Source organism: Pollicipes pollicipes, unplaced genomic scaffold (assembly GCF_011947565.3).
Source record: "Pollicipes pollicipes isolate AB1234 unplaced genomic scaffold, Ppol_2.1 Scaffold_4881;HRSCAF=5763_pilon_pilon_pilon, whole genome shotgun sequence".
NCBI classification, from domain to species: Eukaryota; Metazoa; Arthropoda; class Thecostraca; order Pollicipedomorpha; family Pollicipedidae; genus Pollicipes; species Pollicipes pollicipes.
The window spans coordinates 45,358,314-45,379,507 of NW_023596576.1; the positions used below are offsets into that span (position 1 = coordinate 45,358,314).

The 21,194-nt window shown below is 62.0% G+C and overlaps 1 protein-coding gene across 1 annotated transcript in view; it reads right to left on the reverse strand.

The window, feature by feature from the left end:
• The window catches only part of LOC119100459 (E3 ubiquitin-protein ligase UBR4), a 28,481-nt gene that overhangs the window by 3,626 nt on the left and 3,661 nt on the right, over positions 1-21,194 (reverse strand). The window contains exons 8-30 of the mRNA XM_037223552.1: positions 20,557-20,689; positions 20,076-20,242; positions 19,462-19,631; positions 18,944-19,088; positions 18,441-18,638; positions 17,876-18,050; positions 17,147-17,274; positions 16,562-16,668; positions 15,988-16,207; positions 15,525-15,650; positions 14,963-15,121; positions 14,179-14,346; positions 13,710-13,921; positions 12,929-13,109; positions 9,431-9,577; positions 8,799-9,002; positions 8,285-8,404; positions 3,754-3,853; positions 2,900-3,097; positions 2,235-2,425; positions 1,736-1,912; positions 1,180-1,374; positions 257-496 (exon numbers count right to left, since the gene is read on the reverse strand). Coding sequence (XP_037079447.1) covers positions 257-496; positions 1,180-1,374; positions 1,736-1,912; positions 2,235-2,425; positions 2,900-3,097; positions 3,754-3,853; positions 8,285-8,404; positions 8,799-9,002; positions 9,431-9,577; positions 12,929-13,109; positions 13,710-13,921; positions 14,179-14,346; positions 14,963-15,121; positions 15,525-15,650; positions 15,988-16,207; positions 16,562-16,668; positions 17,147-17,274; positions 17,876-18,050; positions 18,441-18,638; positions 18,944-19,088; positions 19,462-19,631; positions 20,076-20,242; positions 20,557-20,689 — 3,861 coding nt within the window. The remainder of the gene's footprint in view (positions 1-256; positions 497-1,179; positions 1,375-1,735; positions 1,913-2,234; positions 2,426-2,899; positions 3,098-3,753; positions 3,854-8,284; positions 8,405-8,798; positions 9,003-9,430; positions 9,578-12,928; positions 13,110-13,709; positions 13,922-14,178; positions 14,347-14,962; positions 15,122-15,524; positions 15,651-15,987; positions 16,208-16,561; positions 16,669-17,146; positions 17,275-17,875; positions 18,051-18,440; positions 18,639-18,943; positions 19,089-19,461; positions 19,632-20,075; positions 20,243-20,556; positions 20,690-21,194) is intronic.

Consider the following 21,194-nt stretch of genomic DNA (forward strand, 5'->3'; position numbering starts at 1 on the left):
AAACCGCTATCAACCGCAAGCAGGTGCGCTGCCCACCAAGCTAACCTTGGGCCGCTGCCGTCTCGTCACATCTCCACTTAGCAGGCACTGTTCACACCAACAGCTGGCAGCACAACCCACCAGCGCTAAATCTGCCCGCCCCCCCCCCCAAAAAAAAAAAACTTCAACAGCCAGTATCCGGGGAATACTACGACTCCACAGCGCCCAGCACCAGTCAGTCGCCCTCCCCCCCCCCCCGCCAGTGACCCGGCCTGACCTCAAGCAGCTGCTGCGTGACGGTGGGCCCGCCGGGCGGGCCGGCCACCAGCTCCGGGTCGGCGCGCAGGCAGAGCGCCAGCAGGCGCAGCATGACGGCCACGGCGCGCAGCTCCGGCCGCGTCAGCGCCGTCCGGTTCCGCTTGGTCTTGATGCAGAGCCCGGTGAGCCGGAGCAGCACGGTCAGCAGCGGACGGCACCGCTGCAGGTCGTCGATGTATTCCATCCGGCGCAGCAGCTCCTGTCGACGGCCGGCGCCGGCGGTGAGGGCAGGCCGCCAGAGGGGAGGCCGTCAGAGGGGCGGCCGGTGAGGGGCGGCGGGTGAGGGGAGGCCGCCCGAGGGGAGGACATCAGAGGGGCGGCCGGTGAGGGGCGGCGGGTGAGGGAGGCCGCCCGAGGGGAGGACGTCAGAGGGGCGGCCGGTGAGGGGCGGCGGGTGAGGGGAGGCCGCCCGAGGGGAGGACGTCAGAGGGGCGGCCGGTGAAGGGCGACGGGCGAGGGGAGGCCGACCGAGGGGAGGACGTCGGAGGGGCGGCCGGTGAGGGGCGGCCGGTGAGGGGAGGCCACCCGAGGGGAGGCCGCCCGAGGGGAGGCCGCCCGAGGGGAGGCCGCCAGAGGGGCGGCCGGTGAGGGGCGGCCGGTGGGGGGCAACAGCCAGAGGGGCGCCGTCCGGGCGGGTCGAGGGCTGGGGACCGGCGGTGGTGACGCGGAGCCACTGACACAGTCAGTCGCTGCTCTTGTGGCGTCAAAAAGGTCACGCCGGTGGGACGATTATGACGGGTGGAGACGTATCACAGTCTGTGGAACACGGGCTGCGCTTCAGTGGTGTGTAACTTGTACAGCTTTAGAGATGCCCAGCATGCCTGGAACCTTAGCGGCTACAGTTGGCCGAGTGTTCTACACCAAAGCCAGCACACCACGCACCTGGAGGCCGCCACAGTCGCTCATGACGTTGGCCATGCGGTAGGTCTCCTCGTCGTCGCGATCCGTGTCCGTCTTAGTTTCCAGCGACTCGATGAACTCCTCGGTGGCGTCTCCGAGCAGGCCGCGCATCCGGTACACGATCCGCATCGGCTCCGTGTCGCTGCTGGCCGACGGCAGCCACACCTTGCGGTACACCTGGTGGGCGCGATCACGTGTCAGGGTCACCGGCCTCACACCAGTCTACAGGCGGCACGCGCAGCCGGAGCCGTCACGCTGATATGTGGGCACCCGGCACTCCCACCGAGACTCATGGCAATGTTATCATAACGGTGTTCGAAGTCAAACAAGTCAATCCACACCTGCTATAGGTATATTCGAAATTTCGGTACAAATACAATGGTAAGGGGATACCGCCAGTTACCCCCACCTCGCTTTTCAGGTGCCCGACATGGAGATCAAGTCTCACCAAACGTAACTCTGCCAGAGACCCCAGGGCCCGCTCCATGCCGGGCAGCCGGGCGCACCGCCCCACCGTCCGCCGGCGGCGTCACCTCACCTCCTTGACGGGCAGGTCCAGCGAGATGATCTTGTTGTTGACCAGCAGCTCCATGCCGGTGTCGTCCTCGAGCAGCGCGACCAGCTCACAGTCGCGGCAGATGCGGTTCTTGACGTCACGCATCAGCGGGCCCATGCCGGCGTCGGTCGACGGGTACGGGTTGCCCACCATCCGACCCTGGCGGACAGGACGGCGGTCAGCGGCCGCCAGCCTACCCTCGCGCCGGGCGCGTGTCGGTTCGCTCCATCCCCGGTACGTGGCTACGAACGCTCCGAGATGCTGAACCAGTGTCAGCACCATGCGATGAAGACGCCGATGGCGATACGCCGAGGCCAACATCACGCGCACACGTTCCAAAGTTAGAGCGTTTCCAGCCACTCAACTGGACAGCTAATCACATATGTCCCAACGCAGCGTCCCCCAGAGCAGCTCGTGAGCCCGCGGGGCGCCGACAGCCCCCACAGCGCCCCAGGATGGCGGCCGGTGGCACGCGTCTCACCTGCAGGAAGTCCTCCTGCTGCGGGTCCTTCTCCAGGCTGAGCAGGAACGGCCCGATCTCGTTCACCTCCGGCTCGATGATGGAGCACAGCCGCTCGAAGATGAACACGGGCGTGCGCACGTCGCCGCGGCCGTAGCGCGCCACCGTCTCCACGCAGATGGCCATGAACCGGCGCGTCTCCGCCTCGGTGCCTGCCGGCCGCCGGCCAGGGTGGTCAGGTCGGGCACGCGCGCGCAGAGTGCGAGCGGCCGGGTTGGCGGGCAGCGAGCGCGCGCGCACGGGACTCGCGGCGGCGGCGCATCGGGCTCAGGGGCGGGAGACTGCGCCAAACTCGAAATGGCCTTGTCCCACGGTGCAGTCTTATAGATCACCCCAAGCGTTACAAAAACTGGCTGGCCGACAAAGCCTGAACAGCGGCACCGAATGAAGACCGGACACGGAGCGCCGTACCGACGCACGCGGTCGCCAGGACGACCGGCGCTATGCGACACAGACCGAAGACTGGGCACAGAGCGCCGTACCGACGCACGCGGTCGCCAGGACGGCCGGCGCCATGCGTCACAGACTGCAGACTAGACACGGCACGCCGTGCCGACGCACGCGGTCGCCAGGACGGCCGGCACCATCACTGGGCCTTCCGCCTCTGGCGCGACGGCCCGACTCACCGGACGTGATGTCCTCCAGCAGCTGCAGCAGGCGCTCCTGCGTCTCGTCCACCAGCTTGGTGCGCTGGATGACCAGCCGGCGCAGCGAGAGGTATCCGTGCAGCACGGTGCCGAGCAGGCGCGCCTTGTGCCGGCTGCGCACGCTCTCCAGCTCCAGGAAGGAGGCCAGCAGGTCCGTCAGCTCCTTCAGCGCGTACCCTGCCGCCAGCGGAGATGGCCGAGGGTCAGCTGACGTCGATTTGTCTATTTCTGTCTATTTCTTTCTGTCCTGTCTGTTTCTTACCTTTTATATTACCCTACCTATTACCTATTTTGCTTATTGCCCTATTACCTATCATATTACCTATTATATTATTATCTGTTATATGCATTTCTATTCCTATATTATTTCTTACCCTTCTATTTTTATCGTTATACAACACTGACGTCGTGGCGAGCATGACCAGAAGCACCCAATAACACATGTCATTTAAGTATATGTGTATAATAAACACAATACAGATCCCGCGCGCCCTATACCTTCACTGACAACGCAGAAGCTTCAAGGTGGAGGTTTGATGGTTAATGGCGCGTCAGCATCGAGGTCATTTTGCGCCCACTCGAAAGCGATCCTTTACAGTCTGTAGTGTCGGGCTATAAATGTATTGTCAACTATCACTACGCGCTTCCGGTGGCACAGTTATGCTGAGGGTCACGTGTAAGCTATGGTGAAGTCTGCGGCACATCCTGTGGCGTCTCAGCTCCGTCGGTTGCATGCGACCACAGACGCGCTTGTAGCTACTGGACGCCGCCCCGAAACGGCAGCCCCGCAGGCGGTGATGAATCGCTCCGACACCGCCCGACAGCGAACTCACCCTGAGACAAATCACTGTTGAGAGTCGTCTCCTCCAGCTTGTTGAGGCTCTCGATCTCCTTGGTGATGAGGTCGGCCAGCAGCCCCAGGATGCCCTTGGTCTGGAACGCAGCGGGCGTGGAGTCATCAGGCGCGTTTGCGACGCGGCGCAGAGAGACTGCCGGACGTGCGAACGACTGCAGCCCGCGCACGTGCGAAGCCGGCGCCATGCAGGTGGGCCCGGCGAAGCTCAGGTTCAGGTTCAGGTTCAGGTTCAGGTTCAGGTTCAGGTTCAGGTTGGCGAGTGACTGACACCACGTCATATATATATATATATATATATATATATATATATATATATATATATATATATATATAGGAATAATCGGCAATTAGCTAGCCTTTCTACGTATTCAAGTTCAAGCACGCTATTTTTATACCCGTGTACAGTCTACATCCGATCATCAATCATCGCTTTTCCACCAGACAGCCAATTAGGAAAGGAAGACATTGAGTACACAGCCATTGTATTGCCCTCGACTCGTGTCCCGCGTGCTCCATTCGCTCCGCTGGCCGGTCGCCCAGCAGGCCCGGGTCAACAAGCCGCGCCGCCGGTGGGCTCTGCTGCTCTGTCAGTGCCCAGTGTCCGGACGGCGCTCAAAGAGTCGGCGAGGACGTGGTGCCACCGCGCGGGAGGTCGGACGAGCCACCTAATTAGTCCGCGAGCACCTGCCGTGACCACGACCGCCATTACCCGGCGCCGGCAGCGGCCGCCGGCGTCCGAACCCCGCGGCGCCGGCCGTCGTGTGTCAACGCCGGGCGGCGGGAGCCTACCGGCGCCCCCGCCGCAAAACCTACCGACGCGCCGGGGGCCGCGGCGGCGCGCCGCCCGCCCGAGCGGGCAGCCGCGCCGGAGTCGATGGCGCCCCAGCCGCCGGCGGCGGATCGCCGTACAAAACGGGGGGAGCGTGGCAGCGGCGGACAGGCGGGGCCCGACGCCGGTGGCGAGAGGACGGCGGCGCCAGCGGACGACATGGCGGGGGCCGACAGGTCACCGATGCTCGTCCTGTTCTACCTGGTGCTCATCGCCGCCTGCAGTGTGCTGTTCGCCATGCAGGTGAGCGGGACGGGCCAGGGAGGCGGCCGTCGCCGACTGAGGCTCCGGAGCGCGAGATGGGCCGCGCTCCGGCGTCGCGCGCCATGTCGGCACCGCAGTGACCTTTGCGAAGCCCCGGAACACATAATCTTGGCAAGCACAACAGTCGCCAGTATGTATGAGACGTGAAGGGCGTTGAGTACGACAATGCGAACATAAGGCAACCATGTTGTCAGTAAAACTTGTGATACGTGACCTTCGACGCCCCACACGTCATACGCAAGCGTTTCTCTTAAGGGGGATGCGGCCGGCGTCGTTGTCGCCCTCTTGTTCCCCCTCCCCTTTTCCTCCCTCATGTGAGAGCCGAAGGGCCACCCACTCAGCCACAAGCCCCCCCCCCCCCCCCCCTCTCCAAACGACATAAGCACCTGAGTGCCTAAGTACCTCAGTACCTGAGACGCTACATGTTGATTACGACCTAATCAAAATAGGATACACCAACCTAACCTCTAACTAACCTAAAGTATCATATAAACTTGAATGGAACAATGCAAACGTTTTGCACAACCAAACTGACGCAATGAAGCCCACATACTGCCGCACCGTGACACAATGACCTTCACCGCTGGCTCGGCATGCATCATGTACATGGATCAAACACACGACAGACATGACAACCCTAGAAATAAGATGAGGTTTATCATCCAGGCATTTGAGGCACGACGATCACGGCCAATGATGCATCACAGATGTATACGTAACACCAGCTTATGCAAGGTTCCTATTCCGCAAGATGTATTGTTGGCCGACTTGTCCTCAAAACACAATTTCCATACCATGGTTACAGAGTTTCATGGCGAATGGGTAAATCACATTTGTGGTAACGTCTTGCAGTTTTCAATTTCTCCAATATCAGCTGGCTTTAAAGGCATGTATTTACGTATTCAATCTAAAACAAAATGCTATAAGATTCCAAACGGCAGCTCCGAGCATTGAATCACAAGCTGTGACAAAACCAAAGAATATGCAAGGAACGAGATCAGCGAAGACTTAAATCACAAAAAAACCTACGCCTGCCGCCTCACTTCCACCTCCCCCACGCAGCTCTCCGGCTTATTTCGACCAAGCGTGGCGCCCTCACGCGCCGGCCGCCGTTCCAGTGCCGTCAGCACGTGCTTCGGTACCTGGACGAGCCGGTGGCGGTCGACATGGACATCATCTCTGGGCTGAAGGAGGCCCCGTTCCCCGCCTTCACCGTCTGCGACAGCAACCAGTTCAACCGGACCGTGGCGCGCGCCTGGCACGCCCTCAACCGCGCCGGCAACGCCATCAAGTGGAGCACCTTCCCCTGGGGCCAGCGCCGCATCGACGAGTTCTGGGTGAAGGCGGCGCCGACGCTGCGCTCGGTCGTGCGCGACTGCAACCGGCCGCTGTGCAAGCCCAGCCAAGACCGGCAGGACACCACGCCGCAGGGCAACTGGACATTCGGCATGTACCGGCGCGGCCTCTGCTACACCTTCACGCCGAGCGGGCCGATGGTCTTCAACCGCAAGAAGCGCCTGACACTGCGGCTGCACAGCGACCCGGCCGACTACACCATCCAGGGCTACAGGGGCCGCACGGCGACGTCCAACGTCGACCTGTTCGTGCACGGCGCCGCCACGCCCATCGTCGACGTTGACTTCGACGACGCCGAGCTGACGCCGTCGCTGACGGTGCGCGCCGGCGAGGTGGTGCAGCTGCGGCTGTCGGCGCGGCAGCGGCACCTGCTGTCGCTGCGGCGGCGGCCGTGCCGCGCCGACGCCGGCTACTCGCGGCCGCGCTGCCTCGTGCTCTGCCGCTGGGCCGAGCGCTCGCGCGTCGTCGGCTGCAGGCCGCCGTGGAGCGACGCGTCCGTGCCGCTCTGCGCGAACTCGCGCACCTTCGTGCCGCTGCTGTCCAAGGACTTCAGCGTGCCCGAGCCGGACGTCTGCCCGCAGCGCTGCGTGGCCGCCTGCACCACCACCGCCTACCAGCTGCAGGTGACCAAGCTTATCACCTCCGAGAGCCTGCTCCGGGACAACAGCTCGGTGGTCAGCGTCACCTGGCCGTACGTGGCCGACCTCATCCGAGAGCGCGCCAGCTACATCGGCAACGACCTGCTCTCCGACCTGGGCGGCTCCCTCGGCCTGCTGCTCGGCCTGTCCGTGGTCTCGGCCGTGCAGCTGCTGGAGGGTGCTCTGCGCACGCTGGTCGCCCGCTGCCGCCGCCGTCGGCAGCCGGTCAAGGCGAAGCTCACGCCGGTCCACCCAGTCGCGGCCGGCGCCGCGCTGGCCCAGTAGTCGCGGAGCGAGGGAGAGCGACCGGCTGGCAGCGGCGGCGTCGGCAGCGGCAGCGGCGGCGGCGGCAGCGGCGCTGCCGACTGCTCGGCTGGGGCACAAGACGCACGACGTACGGCGCCGCTCGCACACCTGATGCATACGGCGCCGGGCTGTCCGATAAGGCGCGGGCGCGCACCTCACGCAAACGCGCGACGGAAACGCCGCGTCTGCCACACACGCGAGCAGATGCCTCCCGAGTCGCGCTCTCCGGCAAGGAATGGAGGCGCACTTTACGCAAACGTGCGACAGAAATGTCGCGTCTGGCACGTACGCCACAGCTACCACCCAAGTTAAAGCAGGCCACTGCCAGAGCACTTTGGGACTCTTCCGCCGGTCGCGCTGTTACTTTTGCTTGCATCGTATGGCGCAAACTCTTCCGCCGGTCGCGTTGTTACTTTTGCTTGCATCGTGTGGCGCAAACTCTTCCGCCGGTCGCGTTGTTACGTTTGCTTGTATTGCATGGTGTTAAGTTCCGCGGCTACTGAAAGACGTGCCTTAGATATGTGGATTCGGAGCTTTTCGGTGTTAATAAATCGGAATAAGTTTAAGTATACTTCATTCCAGTTTCACGACGAATAATTCGTACTGCGTCCACCTAGCAGCTGAAGCTTGCTCTGTGCCCTAATTGATGTATTGGGCAGTTTGCTTTGTGGCTTCTGGACTATAAGATGACTTCGTCATACAGTAATAACGTATCAGTAGCGACCAAGCTTAGGAAAACACTATCGATAAGAACGTGACACACAGGAGACTGGTTTGTTACGCAAGTTGAGAAACAAGAGGCTGCAATAACTCAAACCAGTCAAAAGGACCAAACTAACTGGACGACGGCGACGGGAAACCAGAAATGCCAACCGGTTTGTGAGTGTTTAGTAGTGCTAATAGCCTACTCACCCACATCACACTGTGCCGCAATGTGGCTTCAAACAAGCCAGGAAGGACATTTTGAAGATGACCCGAGTCTATGACCCACAACTTCGGAAGAAGATCGCCGAACGGAGCACGGTTTTCCGTCTTCCTTCGGGAAGTGCAGGGAATGAAGCACGCTCGCCGCTGGGCTGGCGCCTGCCACGCTCCCCCCCCCCCCCCCCACCTACCGTCAGGTAGTACTTCCAGTGGTTGGCATTGATGAGCTTCTGGTACAGGCCGATGAACTCGGCGGCCGTCTCGCCGGCCTCGCTGACGTCGCCCAGGTAGGAGGCCAGCATGTCCAGGATCTGCGGAGGCGGCGGCGTCAGCACACAGGGCAGCTGCGACACCCTGGATTCGGTCGCCAGTGGCGAAAACGGTCGTCGCGAAAAGAGCGTCCAAGCAATGGTATCTGTAGGTTTGCGTTAAATCGCACTCCTTGGTCTTAACAAAAATTAGAGGAAGACGACGCCAGATGACAATGGAAATAACAAGTTTCCATGACAAATCACTTCGCCTGACCGATACAGTTGCAACACCTTTTATTCAGTTTCCCATGGATCTGACCACATTCCTCTTCATCTGTATTTTTAAAACAACAAATCACCGAAGCCTGCCGACTCCACATGCTACTGACACCAGCTCGCAGTGCCGTGACCCCTGCTGACCCACCTCCGTCCCCTGACCGCCGGTCCCACTCACCCTGCGCTTCCTGGCCGGCTCGTGCGCCAGCGTCTCCACCATATCGGCTGCCACCTGGCGGGCCTGGCGCGAACTAGGGCTGAACAGCACCCGCCGCAGCCACGACGTGTCCAGGAAGTTGACGGCGATGGCCGATTGGGTGGTGCGCTGCCGCCAGCGTCGGCCGTACTTCTCCATCAGAAACAGGGCGCGTACCTCCGCCCTCTGGCGAGTAGAGCGCGCGTGTGGGAGGGGCGCATGGGGAGGGGGACGGCGGGACACATCCAACAAGGGCACCACGCCGGCGGGCTGAGGACAGCGCGGGGCTAGCCGCCGCTTGTCCATTCGCGTGGTAACCGCGTACGGGACGTGAACTGCTACAGCCGTGAAGTAACAATACGTGTAGCAATTGACGGCAGGGGCTGACACCACTGTGCGGAGTGCTGGACGGGCCGTCCCTGAGGAGGCCTAGTGGGAGGCGCGTGTCCCAGCTCCCCGGTCGCCCGTCAAATGCCGGCAACAACCGATCGCACTGAGCAGGCGCGCACACCGCCAGCCAAATTAACACTGTCTCCCCGGACCACGCCATGTCAGCCGGCATCCGCGGCGGCCACACTCGAAGCCCGGGCTGGCGACCCCCGCGCAGTGCTTACCGAGGCGCCCTTGGCAGGCTCCCGGCCCCGCTTGACCTTGCGCGACCTCCAGGCGTCGAAGGAGTGTCCGGGCGCCTGCTCCAGCCAGCGCGCGGCGTTCAGGTGCACCTCCGATTGTTCGCCGGCCGTGACGGACGTGGACGCCGGCTGGGGAGCGGCCCGCACACGTCAGGTCAGCTGACGGGCAGCCGGCCGCTGACGAGCACACGCACGCACGCACGCATGCACGCACGCGCGCGCGCTCCGGCCGAGGGAGGACCCCGCGCGGCCGGGGGGGGGGGGGCACACTGTCAGACAGAGGGTCCGTCGGTGTCACGGACCGGTCAGCAGACATGCGTCGCTCGCGAGGAACAGATGAGAACCGGGTGCCCACAACTCCCATACATGCCCGCTGACTTCCTTCGGCGGCCGTCGCCCACGCCGGTCGAGATGGCGATTGGTCGAAATCACGTACCAAAGTCGTCACGCGACATGTCTGCGACAGGTAGTTGGTCTGCCGCACCTTGGACGGACGGAAACGACCCATGTGGGTGCAATGGGGACTGAACTTAGCACGACCAGGGAGGGACAACAGATGGGGAAAAGTCCGCACAAGACTGGAGAGCACCATCGTTGTCGGAGATGGGCGCAGCGAGCGCAATAGGCTTCTGTGAGTTTGTGGTTAGTTGTTGGGCTTTAGGGTCACGTCAACTAAGATGACTGTTTGCGCCCGTGTCCACATCTCAAGGAACTATGTCAAATATTCAGAGTATGCACAAATAAGCAACAAGTATCATACTCCCCACGAACACTTGTTGGCAGCACACCAGAACAGCGCGGTGTTAGTGCAAGCCAAGCACAAAATCAGACAACGTAGCATGTGCCCGCTCCGCTGCCTTGGACACTGAGAGCAACGGTCTGAAGGCGATGCCTCCCAAAACGATAATACTACCCGAGGAAAAAAGGTAATACTACTCGAGGAAAAAGATACTGTTTATCGACGGCCGGTCGTCTCAACAGACCGATCAGGGGAAGGCGATTCACTGCGAGATACTCAATCCCCACAGCTCCGACACTCGACGAGTATAAGCGCCACTTCCGTAAAGTGGCTACTCTCACCACACCAGCCTGGTGAGCTACAAAAACTGACGTAGGATTACGGCGGAGCGAAATTTAGCGCTCCACAGAGCGGACATCCGCCGGTCGTGTGGGCACAAAGCCATACAACTGAATTACCGCGCTGAATGCGCCGACGAATACCACCATATTTGCCGAGCGAATGACGGAACGGCTTGGGACACAATACACCGTACGGGCGGAGCCGATGCAAAGCCGATGGCTACGGCGTCTGAGCGAGCGCACCTCAGGCGGCCACCATAGCAAACGCAGCTCAATTTTTTAATGCCACTCGAGCACTTAAAACGCGTCCAAACTGTACCAACGGAAGCCGCCCAGTCGCATAGCTTCACTGCCGCTAAGCAAATAGTCTTACCGCCTAATGGAGCCGCTTGTTTGCGCTGCACAATGTTCACGGAAGACACAGTAGCTGCCCAGTTATTACGGCCGCATGCGGGCGGGGGACTGAGTCCGCGCCATAGAAACGGTCATGTAGTCCGGGCCTGTCTCCACACATCCAGCTAAGGCCAGTTGAACAGGACAGGATCACACAAAGACGCCAAGGGCCACTCACGCAAACGGCCACTTGACGGCAACATGTTTACCATACCCTGAGTCAAAACGACTTTCCCAGAAAAACGAGAGCACCGTTTGGCAGGGGCAGCCAAATGCACGCACGCGGGCAAATCCTGTCACCAGCACTGAAAGCTTCGACCTCCCCCGTGACCGACAATCTGTAACCAAGGTCACGAACTCTGGGCAGAGGGGTCCAAAGACGGCCATCCACCGAGTGTGGTGTCGAGTGACGGTCTATCAGCACCGCGCGCGTAGCCGTGCGCATGCGAAGCTCTCGTGTCGGGAGAGCGGGACATGACCTGCTTTGGTTCCGCCATCCACCAATCGGGGCAGGGTGGGGGCCATGGCCTCCTGGCGCTCGTCCATGCCTCCACTGGGCGGAGTTTTTGACCTCGTTATGCTTGTGCAAGCCTGGGGCGGCCGTACAATGGGCGTGAACATCCCGCGAAGCCGGCTATGTCAACAGTGGATCAGCATTAGCGCGTCCAGCCGTATTGGCTTGAGATCTCGTCCTTGAAGCGCGCCAGTGGTGGCTGCCCCCGCGGACAGCGCTCATGTCTCAGAACCAACGTGACCATGTAACTATGACCAGTGCCCTGTGATCATCTAAAGCGTTGACAGGCTGCTGCTGACGCTGCTGACGCTGTAGCCGTCAGCTGCTGACGCTGGCTGGCGACTACAGAAATAATAGAAACAGTGCAGAGTATGTTATTTTTTTTAAAAGGATTCCTCGGGTAAATCGTCGCGACAACCGGAGCTTTGCGGCTTTGCAGGCTGCGACAACACTTCATTTGGCCAATCACAGGGCAAGACCGGCGTCCGGATTCGCAGCAGGGGCTTAGAAACGGCTGCACTTACCCGTAAACCTAGACCTCATTAAAGCGCCTCCCCCCCCCCCCCCCCCTCCCCCGCCCCCCACACCTGGCTGGACTGATGATACTTGCACGTGGGGGGACCCGTCAACTGAACAATATTAACACCAACAGCATGTTACAACAGTGTGTTTGGCAGTTTGTTCTGCCGCGCTGAATCGATGATGGCGGTTATGAGGCGCAGGCTTGAAAATAAGTATAGTGTGAGCGCGCTGATGATCTGTCTGCCCAAGCCTGAGGCCGTCACTGACCCTCCATTCAGCAGACTGGCAGTGGTTATGAGCGATAGTGGTATGCCAATATTTCATTACAATTGGCCAGTGTAGCTCAAGTATTAGAGGATGATCAGCAACATAATGGTCATCACAGCAAATACACGTATACAAGATCGTGCTAAGGGTTACCACTGGCGGCCATCGAAATTGAATGGAATTTGTCCTTGTGCATGCCTTCAGACACTCCTGGCAAACATGTCCTGCCATTTTCTTGGCAACTCTTGACACAGCATAAGGGTAACACTTTGACGTCGAATGGCGTCCTGCATGAGCGGCACTTAGTGCATTTATTTTGCTGTCCGACCATGTTTCGAGCGGGGTGGCAGGATGGGGTACCCAATCGCCGAGGACTATTCCCAAAACAAGGACAAATGCCGTGCGACAACTTTGCTTTCATGCTTGGGTGAAGAAACACACACACGCATCCACACGCACACACACAGCAAAACCATTTAAAACCCAAATGAACATCCTTCACATGAACTGTTCCGTGTAAGAGTCTATCACTAAACTCTGGTGCCCTTAATCACGACCTGGGTCGGCCTGAAGCAAGGGGTCATCCTTTGTTCCAAGCCCACCTAGAGGCGCCTGCACTCTCTCCTAGCCTGTCCTGAACGTCTCCTCGCCGGCGTCTGCCTCTCCGCTGAGATCTCAGCCCACCTGACCGCGGCTCGTCCTACCTTGGCGGCGGCCGCACCGGCGGAGGTGCCCGGCTGCGGCGCGGCGGCGGCGGCGGCGGCGGTGGCTGTCGGCGGCTGCATGACGCCCTGCAGGATCTTGAGGCAGGGCAGCGTCACAGACTCGATCACCACCGGGTTCTTGTGCTCCTTGCCGGCCATCATGAAGATGCGAACCACACACCTGCGCGGGGATGCCCCGTCAGACGCGGCGCCTCTCGGAGCGCGCCCGCGCCGGCCGTCGCGCGCAGCCGGCAAACGTGTAACAGGCCGCGGTGAGCACTGGGAGCCGTCGCGCGGCAGCACGCTGCGAACGTCGCTGAGGTCCGGGCCAACGGAGCCGGCTCGCCGCCGATGGCAGACCGCCCCGCGTCCTCAGAGACGGAGCTGTTTTTGCTCGGGCACGGTACTGACTGAGTCGCAGCTGGCAGGGCGTGGCTGGACACTCTGCCCATCTGACGCGCCTTGATTGGCTCCATCGACCGCGTTCAACGTCACGTCCACACGTTCAAGCCATTTGTGGCAGCAGCCGGCGAGAAAGACAAGTTGAAGCACCATGCAGCTGCAGCTAACTCTAAAGCTCAGCCAAGCCTAGTCGAGCCAGAAGTACGTGTCTCCGGCCGTCCTCCACCCTTTTCCGCCTTACCTTAACCAACCCTAACCGTGTCCTCCCCAAACCCCATCGCATGCCTTCCCGCACCATTCCCGTCCCTCCCACTTCGCCCCGTGCCGTCCTTCTCTGGCCCAGCCTCGCCCCCTCCGCCGCCGCCACCGGCGAACCGACCTCAGCCGGTGCTCCCAGCACGAGTCCTCCTTCTGGACGGCGGCGCTGAGCAGCGCCATCTCGTGGCGCACGGCGGCCGCCACGCCGGCGGAGGTCATGGCACTGGAGAGCGCCAGCCGCACGCGGCTCGTGATCAGCTCGTTCAGCTCCAGCGTGGCCGACAGGTTGTCCTTGGTGAGCAGGCAGAGCAGCTGGCACACCTCGCCACGGCTCTGTGGAGGGAAGGGGGAGGGGGGGGGGGTCAGGGAGCGCGAGCCCGCCGCCGCATTCGGACGGTCGCACGGCTCCGGACACACCGACACACACGCGATGCGTCAAATGACCGCGAGTGCGGCGGTATCATGGGACTTCAGCTCGGCCGCGGCCCCGCAAGCGACCTTACCGATGGCACGCGTCGACACAGGCCATGCCGGCACACTCGCCACGTGCCCGCTCCACAGCGGCACACACGTGACAGACGCCGGCTCACCTGGGGCGTGCCTCGGCGCAGGTTGTGCTCCAGCAGCTGCGGGATCAGGCCGTAGCTGCAGAGCGTGACGCGCAGCCGCGGGTTCGTGGCCAGCGCGCGCAGCAGCGTCACGCAACACTCGGCCGACGCGCTGCTGCAGCCGTAGCAGCGGCCGTGGCTGGCCGTCTCCTGGCGGACGGAGGCGAGAGCTGAGGCTTAGACGCGGTCGACACTTCCAGAAAGGTGGGGCAGTCTGGTGGGTTTCATAAAGTGGAACTTCATCCTGTGACAGTTTTAGATTGCCCTCAACATGCATATGGACGCAAAATCAGCTATTTAAATTTAATCATGATGGTTACTTATTAATGTGTACGAAGAGTCGGTAAAGAGTCGGTAAAATCACGTAGGTGCCCACATATCGACAATCACGTATGGTCCACACATCGACAACGCACAGCCTATGAAGGGTCCAAGTTTCGCCGCGTGAAATTGGCGACGGGTCATGCTGCAGGCGCTGTGCATGGGTGATGGTGGTGAACGACAAAGCACGACCTGACGTAGTCAAGAAACCACAGACCGACTCCACCACAAGCCCCGATGACACAGAATATTCAGCACCCCAAGGACCAGTTTTGGCATCCCAATTCTGCGAAAGTCACTCTCCGTTCAACGATCCTCCAACGTCTCAGCCAGCCGGCGCCCAGAAGCGCACACAGCCACCTGGACCCAATCCCCCTCACCTCCGACCCCATCCCGCCAGCCGTGTCCCGTCCTCGCTGCGGCGCCGTCCTCACTGCGTCCTCACCTGACAGAAGACGGGCGCCGAGGCGGCGGCGGCGCCGGCGCCCTCCTGCGCCTGCCGGTCGTAGCGGAGCAGCTCGCGGCGCGACGCCAGCACCTTCTGGATGACCTTGCTCAGGTCGTCGAACGCCAGCCGGCAGTCGCTGCAGTACTTGAGCGCCAGCTGGTGACACGGGCTCAGGTCAGGGGCGCGACCACTGCACTGGACGCAAGACGAGCTTACCACATCAGGCCGACAGCTTCTATTTGCTGACTCCCATCTCAGTCAACGGCGACGGGGCAACACGGCGACGGGATACAATACGCACGCCCATGCGCGCTTGTCGGCATGCTTCATCCAAAGCCACAAGCTGGCCGACATGACGAAGCGGCCGCCATACTCTCCGATCACGACCATCACGTCCCGCCCAGGTTTGGAGCACAAGTGTCCGGCCCCAATAAAGCACTCGGCCTGTCGTCTCGCATTGCGCACATGGCCATAACTATCAGTGCTCCAGTAACTGGCTGGCCTCGCGCGTTTAGATGTCCCTCGGCGGGCCTTGACGGCAGCCGCGCGCTCCACCGACCTGCTGTATGGGCCGGCTGACATGGCTGCCGGCGGCGCCGGCCGCCAGCTCGGTGGCCGCCGCTGCCGCCGCCGCCGCCGCCGACGTCACCTCGCCGCCGTGGTCGTTCACCCAGGCCAGCAGCGCCTGCGAAACGGCAGCCGGCGTCGAGCACACCGGCAGTGCCCTGCTACACCCAGCCAGCGTGGAGCCAGCTACATTGCAGGACGACTGGAAACATCAGCCCACTACCAACGACGGCGGTGTCCTCCGCACGGCACGCGTTCGAGCACCGATACCGCCGGCCCATCTTTTTGCCCGCAGCTGCACGCTTTTCCACTGTCATCACCGCAAGCCAGCACCAGCGCCCGCCCATCACACCCGTAACCACACGTATCCTGTTTCACTCAACAACGCGCGGCGACACTGGCACGTCACCACAGCCTCCGCGCGTTCCCGTCGTGCCCCCCCCCCCCCCCCGTACCTCCAGCGTGGGCTTGTAGGACATGAGCTTCTTGTAGATCTTGTCGGCGCGTTCCAGCAGGCCGTTGATGTTAACGACGGCCTTCTTGCGGTCCTCCTCACTCTCAATCGGGTCCACAGCACAGCACGGCTTGGCCGTCAGCGTGTACTCGAACTTGGCGTACTTGCAGAAGCCGCAGGCGTTGCACAGGAACGGATCCTTCTCGTCGTAGTTGATGGCTCTGTGCGAGCAGTGCGCGGCGTTAGAGTTCTCACAGTATGCTGTGGGCGGGCGGGCAGTGCCGGAAGGCTGCCGTCAGTTGTTTCGTAGATGTGAGTGAAGTCACTCATCGGCTCACGTTATGTAAGGGACGATTCATGCGTGATCGGTGTGATCGGTTCAAATGTGCCGCCTAAGGTACCATTGTCCATCTTCCGTCAGCGTCTTGATTCAAGCAAAAACGACTAAACGCATGGGGCACCAGTCTGCACCGCGCGACAAGCCCCGCCCCATACCCGCGCCCGGCTGCCCGCCTTCCGCCAGCTCGAGCTCCGGAGCGCCACCCCCATGCGCCGCCTTCACACGCCGTCCTCACCTGCACTTGTGGCACTGGAACACGTTCTCCCCACAGTTGCCGCAAACGCCCGGGTGGGCGGGCACCGAGGCACTGCAGCGCGGACACTGAAGCGTCTCCGAGGACGCCTGGGGAGCGGGCGGCCGCAGCGCGTCAGGACATACACGCACGCACGACAGCGCTCCTCGACCGGCCGAGGAAGCCCGGCTCCGATCGCTCCACTGGCGGGGCCTTGCCTTCGAGGTTTCGACACACAACCTGATGTAGTACTCGATATCTCCCATTCTGTGCAAAAACTTTACCGCCAATACAGAGGATGGAAATTTATTAGTGGACAGGGATTGACACCACTACCTTTCGGAAGGCTATTCACACACACCCCACGCCCTTCTAGCGCACTTTTCAGCCGACTTTTCCCACTGAAACACACCAGCGGACGCATAATTTAGTTCAGATCTGCTCACCACACGTTCCCCACAGCCTACGCCTACGCCGCCGCTTCGTTCAGCGAGACCGCAGCATGACGTGAACCCCGGGCGGCGGTGCCAACACCAGACCCGCCCTCCGTCGCGGCCGAGCCGCCGCCGGTCGCATCGCCGCGCCCACCTGCATGTTCTCGTAGAAGTCGGCGTACTCGATCATCAGATTGCAGGCCACGATCGGCAGCGGGAAGTCGACCTTGACGTCCGTCTGGCCGCCCGACAGCGACACCTTCTTGGCCTTGTGCCACATGGCTGGAGGCGAACGGGGTGCAGGTGGTCAGACCACGGGCTGGGTTGTGTCGGTGTGGCGGACGGCGGCCCGAGCGTCCGGCCCGAGGTTCGAACCAAGCGCGCGGGGCGGGACATGGCCAGCACGAATCCGATCCACGCAGAACAAGAGTGCAGCTCATGATGCGGAGCGCCGCGCGTCGCATGTGGAGTGCTATCATTGGGGTCCGCTCAGACGGCTTGGAAATGAGCTTCAGATTCACAGATTCCATTTTTTTCTTTTTTTCATTCCAATTCACAGATTACACATTTTTGTGTCTATGTGGGTGATCTGCAATATTACACACGCGTCATAGTGCCGACACAAGATGCATGAGGGCACATGCTAGGCATTCTAAACCTGATAAGACTTGGAAGAGGGAAGAAGACAAGAGAGGGACTCCGACTCAGTCGCCAAGCCCATCCACAGCTGCACTGACCGGTGCTAGTTCTCATCCACAGGCGAGCCCTCACTCGATCGCCACAACGACCGGACCACAACTGCAGACACTGCGCACCCGCCCCGGTCTGAGAGAGCCTGCGAGTCGCTGCCGCTGCCCTCCCCCCTCCCTGGAACTTCACTTACACGGCCGGTTCTTGAGCTCGACCACCGACTGGACGGTGCGGTTGTTGTAGTAGACGTTGATGGTGCGCACCATCTTGCTGCGCTTCAGGTCGCCGATGCGCAGGAAGACGCGGCTGATGGTGTGCGAGCCGACCAGCTTCACCAGCTGGGTGGTGGTCGTGTAGCGCGAGTCCACCTGCCGCCCGGGCACGCGGCCGTCAGACGGGGCGCCACGCCACCGCGGAGACGGCACGAGCGCGCGCACCACGCTCACGTCCCACACACGGGCGTCACGCCCCACACACGGCTGAGACCAGCGCTCAGATCCGTGGTTGTGCCCGCGTCGGTAGCATGTACGGAAGCCGCCGGAGGTCGGACGCCCGCGCGATTGCAGTCCCACGTTAAAATCGGTGTCTGTTCGAGCACCCGTCGCGAGTGACAACGTCACGAAAGGACGGACGCTGCCCTAAATGACAGATGCAGCACCAACACGGCCTTGCGACGAGGCCGGGCGCCGTAGCTGAGAGAGCCCACACTGCTGCGCACATGTCACCGCGGCCCGCCGCCGGTCGTGCCGCACACCCACCTTGACGCCTGAGAGCTTGAGCTGCGAGTAGGCCACCTCCGGATTGTTGCAGACCAGGCACGGCTCCGACTCCAGGTAGTAGCCGTCGAACTCGACCAGCGCCGCCAAGCCGGCGTACAGCTGGCCGTTGGCGTGGTTGGCCAGCTGCTGGTTCTGCGTGCGCAGCATCTCCATGGCGTGCTCCATGTAGGCCGACACCTGCCACGCGAGGGGAGCCGGGGGGGGGGGGGGGGGCGGTCAGCGAACTTGGGTTGCGCTACATCACCCACGCGTCAGCGTAGACGTGTGCACGCACGCACCACACAGTGATAGCCGCGTTGCAGTGTCGGCGATGGGGACGTTTTGCACAACGCGCAACCGTCCCAATGGTCACAACTTCCACCGCACAAGCGTGAGCAATTCCCGACCGGAGGTGAGAGTGGACCTGCCGGCTCCTCCAGGACAGCTTCAACTCCACTCGACCCGGCCTGGCCTCACAGAGCTGGCCGGTCGCGACGCCGCACCTTATCCTCGGCCTCGGTGGTCTTCAGTGACATGAAGCCGAGCAGGTCGACGAACTGGGCGGCCTTGCGTCCGTACGAGGGCAGCAGCGGCCACAGCTTCCACATCAGCTCGACCAGCGCCTCCTTGTCGGCCGAGGTGGCGCTCCTGCCGACGCCAGGGGCGGCGCGTGACGGAGGGCGGGACGACATAAGTTTGACGCCGAGGGCACCGCGCGCTCGGCCGTCAGTGGCAGGTCCAAAACGGCCACGTGAACAGCGGCCCGCACCCTGAAGTTGTAACCTGCTCCGCCTGTTCCAACATGCCTGACCATTCAAAAACCCTCCACAAGCGACGGCAAATAGCAGGCCTCCAGCTGTGACCAACCGCCCCACCCCCTCCGCTCAAACCAGCCGATTCTGGACGGAAAGAGCGCAGAAACCGCAGCTTACTGGCCGGCGTCTGCGCCCAGCCCCGTCACACCGCACCAGCGGCCGCCGGTCAGGCCCCGCCGGGCGCCGCGACGCCGGCCGACACGCACCTGTAGATGCTCAGCACGAGCGCGTGCGCCTGCCAGCGGATGGCGGTGGCGTTGCTCTCGAGCAGGAAGGTGCGCACGAAGCGAGCCGTGCCGGCCGGCAGCGGCCCCGGCCCGATCAGCTGACGCGCCAGCTGGCGGCTCATCGAAGACGGGTCCGAGTCGCTCGACGACTGAGGGCGCAGCGGTGGCACGTTATCGGCGGCGAAGCGTGTGGGGTACAGGGAGGCTGATGACCGCAACTCTCTGTCGGCGGTTAACAGCTGACTAAGCTGGCAGGGTATTTGTACGGCATGAGGGGTATGTCCGGTATGTGTTTTTCATTCCTCTGGCCAAATGCAAAGACACGGAACCTCAAAAGCCACGGTTGCGTACGAATGTCCCTGAGTATGTACAATTCAGAGAACTTAACCATTCGGTTCATGGGCCAGCGATGGCAACTTCTCCTGATCGCCGACATTGCCACTTCTGCGTCTCGTGCCAAGGGGCGGCGGCGCGCCTCTCCCCGCGCTGACCGCGCCTACCACCGCTGACACCACGCGGACGCGTCCTGCCCGCTCCGCACACGGCCCCCGTCACGGCTCCCCGTCACTCCCGACGACACGCTCTCGCCGTACCTGAGCGTGCTTCCCGCCGGCGCCGGCGGCGGCCGCGGCCGGCGCCGACACGGCCAGCTGCAGCAGCTGCAGGATGATGGGCGCCACGCCCTCGTCCAGCTGGTAGCTGGCCTGCAGCAGGAAGGCCAGCACCTCGCTCCGGCCGGCGCAGAACCGCTGCCAGTTCACTGCAGCGCCACCACGCACGTGTCAGCCAGGCGACGGCATTACGGCAGCTTCATTTCAATGACGCAAGGAGCATGAGGCAGACTTGGGTTTTCATGAAAAACGGGCAAGCAATATCCCGTGGCGCTTACACCAAACCACACGCTTGGCTACTGGCGAGACCGATTGCGAGCACACTGCACAAACACGCTCTCCCTCGGCCCCCGCTGTCCGCAACGTCCCACGCTCATAACTCGGCAGTCTGGGAGCGGCGCCGGACGACCGCGCTGCCCACGGCGCTCCTGCCGCCGACGCCGGCAGCGCGCCGGCCACTGACCTGTGCGCGTGCTGGCGATCTCCTGGCACGCCTTCAGGTGCTCCACCAGCTCGATGAGCGAGTCGTACGAGAGGCAGAGCAGGGCGCCTCCCTCCGGTGAGCCGGCGCTCTCCCCGCACAGCGACTGCACCGCCTGAGGGCACGGCCAGGTCAGGCGGTGGCCGGGCGGTGGCCGGGAGCTGACCCGGCGTCGGGTGACGCCAGGGCCAGCAGGGCGAACCCCGCAGCCAGGAGACTCGTGGGAGGGACAGAGGCCATCAGGGACCACGAGCAAAATCGCGTGTGTGACCGCAAGTCTTCTACGTTACCACCTTGACCATGACGTAACGCAGGGCGATGGGTTGATGGGACACAACATAGTCATATATCTTTCATGTATGAGTGCGCGGTCGATGAGTCGGTGCTTCGTACAACCACACAAGGCGGTCTCACCGCAGTGATAAGCGTAACAGTACGCGCTCAGGCTTCGGGCTATTTAAAAGAGAACGTTTCGGCAACCAAACCGCCCGTCAAAATAAAACTGTCTTCCCGACACGAGCGGAAACACAGGCAGGCAGAAAATGACAGGCAGATTCGCAAATCACATGCATAAGCGTTCAAATTAACGTGTTTTAGAACCCGTATAGTGCCTCACGCCG